Source organism: Durio zibethinus, chromosome 13 (genome assembly GCF_047325235.1).
Source record: "Durio zibethinus cultivar Kanyao isolate XHJ-2024 chromosome 13, ASM4732523v1, whole genome shotgun sequence".
In the NCBI taxonomy this organism is placed as follows: domain Eukaryota; kingdom Viridiplantae; phylum Streptophyta; class Magnoliopsida; order Malvales; family Malvaceae; genus Durio; species Durio zibethinus.
The window spans coordinates 3750509-3761066 of NC_143174.1; the positions used below are offsets into that span (position 1 = coordinate 3750509).

Sequence of the window (10558 nt, forward strand, 5' to 3'; positions counted from 1 at the left end):
TTTTAGATGTGAATTTTTGAAATATATTGAAAGTTTTTAAAAATGAATGTCCAAAAATTTTTTTAACATATCAAAAATTCATTTTCAAAATGTTTTTCAAAAAATCTAATTATGAAAACTTACTAGAAATTTCTATAATGTATTTTCTAAATATTTTAATGATTTTCAAATATTTATTTATGAAATTTTTTAAAAACTCTCAAAAATAAAATTTTAGAACGTAATAATCTTCGACTATCAATTGAAATCAAATAATTTTTCAGTAAATGAAAATTGATCTCGTTATTTAATTAGTGGACTGATAAATTCATCACTAGAAACTTTTAATCTTTAAGCTATCAAGCACTACACGTCCAATAATATTTACAATATTTTGTAATTTTAACATACGTGTATCTGAGATGAACCATTAAACGTAAAAAAATACCGTGCAAATTAGCTATTACCCCAAGTGCAATGAACCGTCACTATCTCATCGCGTGCATTTGCACGAACACTCTTTATAATTAATGATTTTTTTAAATGCATGTTTATTAAAATTGATAAATGTTTCGAATATTATTAAATAAATAATATTTGATCCAAAGATATGATATTTTTATTGTAAAAATTAAATATCATATATGTCGAAAAAAAATATTATTAATTTATTTAGAGATCGCAACAAATAAATTAAAGTAAAAATATTGTTATCAAAAATATATTTTTGGATAATTATGATGTTTTTTGAAAATATATTTTTGGATAATTATAATACTTTTTTGTATGATTAAAAAGTTTTTGAAAATACATTTTGGATACATTAAAAAAATTTTCAAAAGTTTATTTTCAATAACTTATTGAGAATTGATGTAAAAGAAAAAAAAATTAAATGATGAATATTTAAGTAATTTTTTATTTTATTAATTTTGTGGGAGTATAGCGAGGGTTGTTGGGGTGCAAATACTCCTACCCTTTTCTTGGGAGATGAATATAGTATAATACATATAATATACAGATTTCCAAAATCAAATACAAAACAATTCTATTATATTTTTAGATATACACGATAGAAAGGTTAAATTCAATTAAGGGAGTTTCAATTTGCACTCTTATTTTTGTTTTCACATATTTTTTAAAATTATTTTTAAATGAAATTATTTCATTATTTTTCTCAAATTAATTCATTCTATTTTTTAAAATTTGAATTTATAAATTTAAAATTTTTTTAAAAGTTTTCATCGTAAATCATTTAAATTAAAAAGAAATTTAAAAACATATATACCGTAATCATGTGTCATTTCTATTAAAACTATAATTTTCGTTTTTCAAATTGTAAATAAGTTAATAATTATTTGAAACAGTTTGTAATTTTTTTAATATTATAAAAATTCTTCGAATTGTTTTTTCTTTAGTGAAATTTTGGATTTTATTGAAATTTCATAAAATTAAATAAATGTTTTATTATATCAAGATAATTTGATTATATATGTTTTATTGAAAACCCTAAATGTAAATTTTTTTTTGAATTTGTCAGATATAAAAATTTGATAAATTATAAAATTTATCATCCATGTATATTCAAAAACTTTAAAAAAAAAAATAGATAATTTTATTTTAAAATAATTAAAAACAAGGGTAAAGAGTAAAAATAAATGAAAATAGAAGCACCAGTCTAATCTTCACTTTTGTCCTTTTTTATCTTTTCGTATCAATCAAAATATTTTAATGGACTTGTTACCTTTTTTTTGTTTTCTTTTTTTACTTACTTTTCTTCTTTTGCAAGCACTTTCTTTTTTTCTTTAATCATCTTATGAAAATTCATTCATTAATGATAATAATTTTTTTTATTTGTTTAAAATTATATTCTATTTCAATATTTGACACAATTTGTTCTTAGGAACCACAATAAAAAAGCAATTATTATTTAATCTTTTAAAACATCAAAGTTAATTTCTTGATTTATGTACTTGCGACATACTTTTTCTTCTTTTTTTTTTTCTTTTGGGCACCCTTGCTAAACTTGCAAAGGGTCAAAATTTCAAAAATACCACATAAATTTTTTTTTTTTTTTGGGTCACCCTTGCTCAACTCTTAAAGGTTCAAAGTTTGGAAAATGCCACATAATTTCCTACGCAATTTCCCTTGCTTCAATTGAGTCCATTTGAAAACTTGAAAGATCATTCAAAGCTAGTCACCTTGTTGACAAAATAAAATACTAAAATACCATAATTGGATATTCCACAACAAATTCTTTTACGGGAAACAATTCAACAAATACCGGAAGACCAAAGTCAAATACATTGACAATAGCATCTGAGATTCAAAACTTGGCCACCTTACAGATAGCTTTTACCGGTTCTATCCAATCAGGTCGGATATGCGAATCCAATTTGTAGGGATGCACAAGGCTTCCTCCCTTCTAATTTCAGAAAAATGCTGTATCTGCAACTGTGAAGCTTGTTTCGACATCAATGGAACAAAAATAAAATCACCTCCACATCAAAATTGATCTAATGTACAGGTGAATATAAGAATAAGATATGTATTAAGACAACGATAAAGCTCCCCTAGACATATCCGTTTGGTTTATCTACACTCCCTGTGGATCTCTTCTGCATGTCTGCTTCATAATGTTGAATAGCGGCATCCAGAGCCTGCACAAGTCACATTCGACCAGAGTGAAGTTCAGAAAACAGCTAAGCCTAATAAAACCGACTTTGACCAATAATGCCATAAGAGACATGGCCTACTGGTTTCCAACTGGATATATTGGAGCTAATTTCATACCATATAAGTCGTAACTGCACCTGCATGTGCTGCTATTACCATCTGCCCATGAGGCTAATGGAAGATCTATCCCTTTTATTTATTATGAAATAGAAGGAACCATGTCCAAGTTTCAACCAAATCCCAAAGCCAACACATGGGCAACAACCAAGCAGGTAGCGTAATTTTGGAACACAAAATTCATGAGAACAAGTCAAACTCCTGCCTAGCAGTTTGACACTTATATTTCCTCTCCATCCTCTGTTACGTTTTATGGGACATGACCTTGCACATGAACTGAGAATTAAAAAAAGTCCTCACCTGAAGCATTGGATGTACAAGGAGGGAAACCTGATGCCGAAGTTCCGAGGGGACAGATCCCTTAATCTCCTGGAATTTTATGGCATAGTTAGAAACGATGTTGCTAAACTGGTAAAGGTAAAGCATTTTTGACCAATCATCCAAACAAATGATGCTTTGGCATCACTCTAGCCAAGAAGATAAAAGAAATGAGAGGATAGGAGGGGTACTGATGGGTAATTAGACAACATAACTGCAGAAAGGGCAAAATTCAAACAGAACTGAGCATACAAAATGCTAGTTAAAAAAATAATAGCATCAATTCAGAACTACAAGGACTACATTGTTATTAGCTATAGACATAAACAACCATGAAGACAGATACTAACACAAAGATCAGAAAGTTAAGTGAAGAAAAGCTTTTTTCGATAAATTTACCTCTAGCTGTGGATAGATATTTGAGATGGCATCCTTCAGTCTGTTTACCTGCATACGGTAAACTGAATGAACAACAGTTTGGAATGATAAATTCCGAAAAATAAAAATTCTATAAACAGGAAAGTCAATCACATTGAGATTTATTTTTAAGAATTCTTTCATATTCTTATTTTGGCCATCATTTTCTTTCAGGACAACGTTCCTAACAACAGAATATGCATTTTCTTGTAAATTACTCCTTAAAAAGGCCTTGATTCTTATTTGAATAAAAAAGTTTCTTTCTAACCCGACTTTTTCTTTCTTTGTGACTTTGTGTGGGTGTGTTGGTATCATTGCATGCAGGACGGAGGGAGAGAGGTGGGGACTACAAAAACATTTTGAAAAAATTATTTAAAACCTGAATCTTCATCCATTGACAGGAAACATCACCAACCTTCAATTAATCACATATTCTACCCATTCCTAGTTTTCTGTAACTTAAACATGTAAAAAGAAGTGTGGGATTTACCTTGGTATAGAGGTAAGAGGTGGTGATAGGATATGATGCCCAAAAATGTTTGAGTAGTTCAAGGATTGATGTCCAATGCTGGAAACATTGAGATTTTTTCTATAAGCAAAAGATTGTAGGACACAAACCAATATTCGAAAAAAAATTATCAAATTAAGTAAAAAAATAAAGTTTAAATATAATTGCACAGCCTTAAGAGTTAAGGCAGAAAAGATAATGCTCCAGCAATTATCGAGTAAGCAATGGTGACTGATATCAACAGTATAAAAAGCAGCTATATCAATTACACTAACAAAAAAAATCTCACATGTTATACGAAAAAAAAAAAAAAAAGAAATCTCACATGCAATAGTTCATCTTTAGTTTTCTTTGGCAATCTGTCCAGAACACTTTCATGAGGATTTTTACCGATATGATATTTGGTAGTTGAGATACTATTGGTCAAAGCATCAAAAACCTGCATCAAAATGTTTCACTGTTAGTTATAATTTCCACCACTTTCCATTATGTACCAGAATATTAACAAGCACCATGAAGAAATAGCTGTTACTTGATGAGCAACTTCTGGCTTGACTATAGGATCTTTCAACCCCATAGCTTTGATCACTGAGATGGACTGTCTCAAAGAACCATACACCTCCTGGGTGCTCAAACTGCATTTTATTTGTTCAGTTCTACCAAGTGCATCTCCGGAAGTTCTAAGTGCATTAGCTTGTTGAGAGTCAAAATAATCTCGAGGATCCTGGTTTGAGGCACAAACAAATAAAATATCTATAGGACAGTGATATACTAAAGCCACACAATCACAAGAAAGGCACCTTAATGCAAAGTGGTGCTGATGGAAGATTATTTGGTCCCTGAAGATCTTCTATTTCAGTCATCCTTGATACCCTAGCTAATCTCTCCTGGTTTGTATCCCCATCAGATTCTCTCTTAGTAGATGATTCTAATGCAATGATTGAACATAAACACCAATTATAAAGCATAAAACCACATTGGTTAAATGAATTAGAATAAAACCATGCTAACCCTGTTTTGACCAAGCAAGCGCTTCTGCTACAGCCCTTGTGTCGTCTAAGTCCACATCTACATTCAGATTCATATAACAGATGCAATTTAATGAGACATATCTGTTTTCAGAAAGGAAAAATGTAAACCATATTACCCAAAAACAAACCATATTCCCCAAAAACAAACCATTATCAAACAAATAAATAAATATATATGTAAGAAAAAACCTAAATTGTATGGTCATAGATAACATAAATTCAAGGGAAGGCCTTTACCTACAGCTCTTCCCTCGAGAACAACTGCAGCATGCCGGTTAATATCTTGTGATAGAGTTCTTCTGTAGAGCTCATTTTGTGATTCAGTCATGTCCTTACTACCATCACGAAAGATTCCATGATCCTGCACATTAAGAAACATTAACAAATATGATGCAAGGAAAGAAAAAAAAGACAGAGAGAAATGACAATTAAGACAAGATGTTTTGCCTAAAGTTGAGACTGTGGAACTCATCCACAACAAACAGACAAAGAAATAATATACATGAACCGTGGGTAAAACTTGAATTCAAAAACATCCATTTTTATCTTCAAATTATCAGAAGGCAGTAAAAAAATGAATGAATTTACTGAAATGATGGCATCCAACATACTGGAAGATGTGTATAATCATCCCCCTCATCAGCCTCCATGTCCAGAGTTGGATCAACCCGCCTGATCTGCAAAAAGAACACATATACAAAAGGGTAAAGACTATCCTAATTCATAGGATTATTCGTAAGAAAGAATGTAGAACCGTTCCATTTAAGAATATTCAAAATAAAGAAAATTCTAACTTTCCAAGAAAGAGCACCTTCCACCGAGCCTCACTTGCCAATATGTCATCCAGCTTGAGAAAAACAGCAAGTTCCTCATCTTCAGCAGCCTCTGCTGCAGCAGCAATGCTATTTTTCGTACTATGTAGGTATTCTGCTCTAAAATATTTGGTCCAGAAAACCTTTTCTGACATCTATAATCCAAAAAAGAAAAGGAAAAAAAATAGGATATACAGAAACATGCTGAATGAACCCCTAACAATAGTCATCTTCAAATAGACAATATAACAATAAGGTCATCATTGACAGGCCAAACAGCCAGAAGAACAAAATCATTTCAATGCTAAGTACCTTGTTAGGAACATAACTTAAAAATGCACGGTGAACAGCTGGTTTCTCAGCAAAAATCTGTTAAAAGTCATTGAGCATCAGTTATACCAGGTCTGACAGCCAAAGACTAATGCTTAAAACTAGCATTTCCCATTTGCAAATATATAGTAGAAACAAAAATTAAGAAACAAGGTAAGTTTAAATAGGTGTTTGGCACTAGCTAAATATAATGAAAGAAAAGAAAAAAAAGATATCATACTTGAAGAATGATCTCTGGGGTCAAATTAAATGTGACTTTGTTTGTCTGCAGGAACAACAGAACAAAAATCATATAAATTTTTTTTAGCCAACTTACTCGGTAAGGACATTAAATAAACTACCATATGGTAATTGATCCTGTGAGTGAAGACATAGACAAATGGGAAGAGGAAAGATGTAAGCAAGTATAAGTGAGAGAGCGAGTGAGGGAAAAGTTGTACCCGACCATCAGTTGATGGTCTGATGTCAGAAATCATAGCACTTTTAAAACCCAGCCGTTGTTTTGTCTTCTTGTTGGCCTCTGTATCCAACAACTTCTGCAATTGATGCAGAGGAATATTTCAATATTCATTCCAAAATAACAGTATGCACAGGAGAAAACACAGGCTTAAATGTGCAGTTAACCTTCCGTGTTGCCCAAAATTCAGCCTCTGTGAGGACATCACTAAGCACAAATTGCTTGTGAAGTTTCTGCAGTTCACTGTGAAGAAATGAAAATTTAGCAAGTAATTGTCAGCTCAGGAAGTTGTATCTAGTAACAAAGAATCCAGCAGGCAGTAGCAGTGACTTTCAAACTTCATGCTTAAGATGTAAAGGGTAAGGTTTATTATATGTTCAGTACAAGCATTTACAGAATTTATGGCAGCACAAAAGATGTAATCATTTACCAATCAAAACACTCTGCCACAAATCTTTATATAGGAATAGGACTTCCAAGCTCACCATAAAAGTGTAGATTATTGGGGTTCCACACTAATCCATCACTTTCACAATAGTCACAAGGTCCAGTTCATATAAAACAAAATGAAATAAGGCATAAGCAGAGCCAACTACACAAAATAAGCAAACATACACAAGACACTGTCTGTTGAGAATTTTAATTACATGTCAAATCTGCTCAGAATATTTATATGATTGTGGCAATTCAACTCACACAATCATACCTTATTTATCCTATTTGGCTTAAAAGATGTACATATACATAACAATAGCCATCATGTTCTATATCCTGTGTCCACCTCAAACTCACATATTTTATGTTCCACTCATCATACATAGAACTAAAGAAAATTTTGTCATCTGAAATGTTCATAAACACAAAGATATGTCCACTCAACTTATTTATATCTCCAGAAAGACAAAAGGAGATTATTTCTGAACAAAAATAAACTCACTATCAAAACTTTCTGGCTTGTTTTAACTTCCTGTTAGAGATTTACGGTGCAAAAATAATATAATATCAACATGCATTTTTATATTTTACAAACCACAGCCTGAATACTATGTTCCTTTATCTACCTGAAATACTTTCAAGTATAAACCATACTAACAGAATGCATGGGTGCAATAAAAGTATAATAAAACTTAATCCTGTAAACCACAACTATGTTAATTACTTCACCTTACAGCACGTTTCTTTCTTATTTTCCTTCCCACCTTGAAATTTTTTTTCTCAAATTTGCTTGTGGTAAGCCTCTTGAATCCCTCACCCCACCCCATTTGGAATTCACAATGCAAACCAGCATGCCACCAAATGGGTAGTGATGACAGTTGATTTCTAATTAATTCTGTTTTTTTTTTCTTTTTCTTTTTAATAAATTTGTTTCCGAATCATGTAAAAAAAAAAAAGTAAATTTACCTATCTTCCTGTAACAACTTAATTCGGAGTTCCATTTCTGCTGCACTGAGTTGTTCATCAGGATATGTAACAGTAGGTTTTTCAGAAACTTCTCCACTCTTTGCAAGAACTTTTCCTGTTCATGATAAATGAACATCATATCTTGAAATAAGTGAATTACAACTTCAACCAATGCAGTGTAACATGAAAAGTGTACAACAGTAAAATTAAAAGGGAAAAGATAAGGGGTATATTTTGCCTTTGGATCAAACAATACTTGATAAATAAGCATGTACACAGTACACATCAGGCCCATAACCATAGAAATTAAACAGAATTATACACTCGTTAAGAGTGAAGAAACAAAATACAAAACCAAAAACCAAAAACCAAAAACAAGAACAAGTTAACATCATTTATAAGCTATTCAATGTCGACAAAAAGAGCTAGAAAACCTAAAAGCCTTCTTCAAAAATTTATCAAAGAAGAAAAAGATATTCAAAAGCATGCATGGCGAATGCTAAGAACAAGGACCGACATGAAAGTAAATCCTTAATGAAATCCAAGAATCATATTGTGGCAAATCTCATTCAACTTAAACTTTAAACTTACCCACAAAATCTCGACAATATTGGAGATCGGAGTAATTTTCAAACTCAAAGATGAAACTCCCATTCTGAAAACAACACAGAAAGAAAACTTTGAATGCTTCATTTATCCATCAAGTCAAGACACAGAAAATCATTGAGATTCAATCTAAATAAATAATAAAATAAATCAATAACCAAAACCACAATTATCTGTCCCTATACAAAAATGTATTCAATGAAGATAAATGATAAACAATTATACCTGATTATTCGTAAGATTAAGCCACGGCGGCTTATTTGATCCCTCCTTCGTATGCTTTTGACCTGCACATTTGGTAATGTAAGCAACAATGTTTATACAATATGATAGTGAATACGTGCAAATGTACATACAGAATTACACATAGCAATTTACCTTTAATGAATCGAAACTCAACATCAAGCTTTCCAGCCGACTTCGGATTATGAGGCACGAATAAAATTTTCTCAAGTGTCTGTACAAAGCAAATTTGCTCAGCTCATTATTTCCTCGAACCACATAATACATTTTTCAAAATAGTCACTAAAAAATATCTATTAATACAATAAAATACAGCACAAACTTAAAATATTTCCTGAATTAAAACTTTCTATCCAATTGCTCTCTTATTAGCATCCATTCAAAACCATATTTTATTACTATAAACATAAATATAATGCCATAAAACTTGTTTAAAAAAGTGAAAATAGCTTCAAATTTATAAAAAAAAAAATTCAAATATTTAAAATTAGTTCGTTATTCTTTTTCAACATCGATCAAATTGAAATCTAACAAATAAATCAATAAAAAATAAAACAAAATAAAAGTGAGTACCAATCTAAGAGTACCGGGAGTTCCAGGATCCTTGATTGTGGTTTTGTACTTAGCTCGCTTAGTCACGTGACGGCTCGCCATCTTTGATTAATTAGGAAAATAATTTATAGAAATTAATAATTACTGATAAAAATTCATATAATTGAGATTTATAGTTTTGGTTGTATCGAAAATAGAGAGAAAAAAAAATGGATCGGAAAGGAAAAAGACGAAGGGCGAAAGAGAAAGTTGCAGGTAGAGTGATGGAAAGAAGACTGAAAAGCGAGATCAACCCAAGGAATCATCGGCAGAGAGAGGATTATGAAGGGGGAAAAAAAGTATTGGGCTTGATTGGTTAAATTTCAAGCCCATAATGTAATTTGAAATTGGACTTCTTTTAAACCCTTGGCACTCAGACAAACATTGTTTTATAATTTGATTCGAATTTAACCAACCCAAAAATTACGCAATGGACATATTTGTAATAAAATTAATTATTTACCAGTGCTTTAGAATTAGGAAAAGTCCTAATAAAAATCTTTAATAGTAATAGAATTAGTAATAATATTTGTTGGCACGTAATAGTTTAAAACGAGGTGGACTTCTTTAATTTAAGGTCAAGATAAATCAAAAGTATAAAGAAAGACTTACATTAAATTTATAGATCATTTATCAAAAAGATGATTGGTATTAAAATTCAAATTTAAATCTTACAAAAAAGTATTTATATTTAACCAATTTAATCAACTCTGTTGATTTAGTAATAATATTTATTGATTCGAAAGAGTAGACCTACTCCATTATTATAGCTTGTGATTTCAACTTGAAAGTGTTAGATCCAAATTTTAAGAATAGAAGTATGATTTGTTAGATAAATAATATTTGCAACTGGTTATGTAACCAAAACCAATTAATTTTCACATGGACAAATTTTGTCATGCATTTAAGTTTTAAAAGTTAAAGAAAATGAAAATTTTACATATACACTTTAAATTCATGACCAATGCATAGGGTATTCTAATGATAGTATTAAAAATAGATTTTTTTTCTTACAAAAAAAATTGTAAATTTGAGGATAAAAAAATATATTATAGATGTTGAGATTTAAAATTTA

General features: G+C 30.5%; 1 protein-coding gene across 1 annotated transcript; it reads right to left on the minus strand.

The window, feature by feature from the left end:
• Positions 1–2178: 2178 nt before the first annotated feature.
• Positions 2179–9739, minus strand: LOC111303850 (general transcription and DNA repair factor IIH subunit TFB1-1-like). The gene is made up of 20 exons (XM_022900326.2): positions 9466–9739; positions 9028–9106; positions 8875–8936; positions 8635–8698; positions 8044–8158; positions 6810–6885; positions 6626–6721; positions 6406–6450; positions 6168–6224; positions 5855–6010; positions 5655–5720; positions 5281–5404; positions 5024–5080; positions 4813–4940; positions 4545–4736; positions 4338–4451; positions 3995–4072; positions 3487–3534; positions 3070–3138; positions 2179–2636 (listed from the first exon to the last, which is right to left on the minus strand). The coding sequence occupies exons 1-20, from the start codon at positions 9544–9546 to the stop codon at positions 2550–2552; spliced, it is 1794 nt and encodes a 597-aa protein (XP_022756061.1). The 5' UTR covers positions 9547–9739; the 3' UTR covers positions 2179–2549.
• Between the last annotated feature and the right edge of the window lie 819 nt (positions 9740–10558).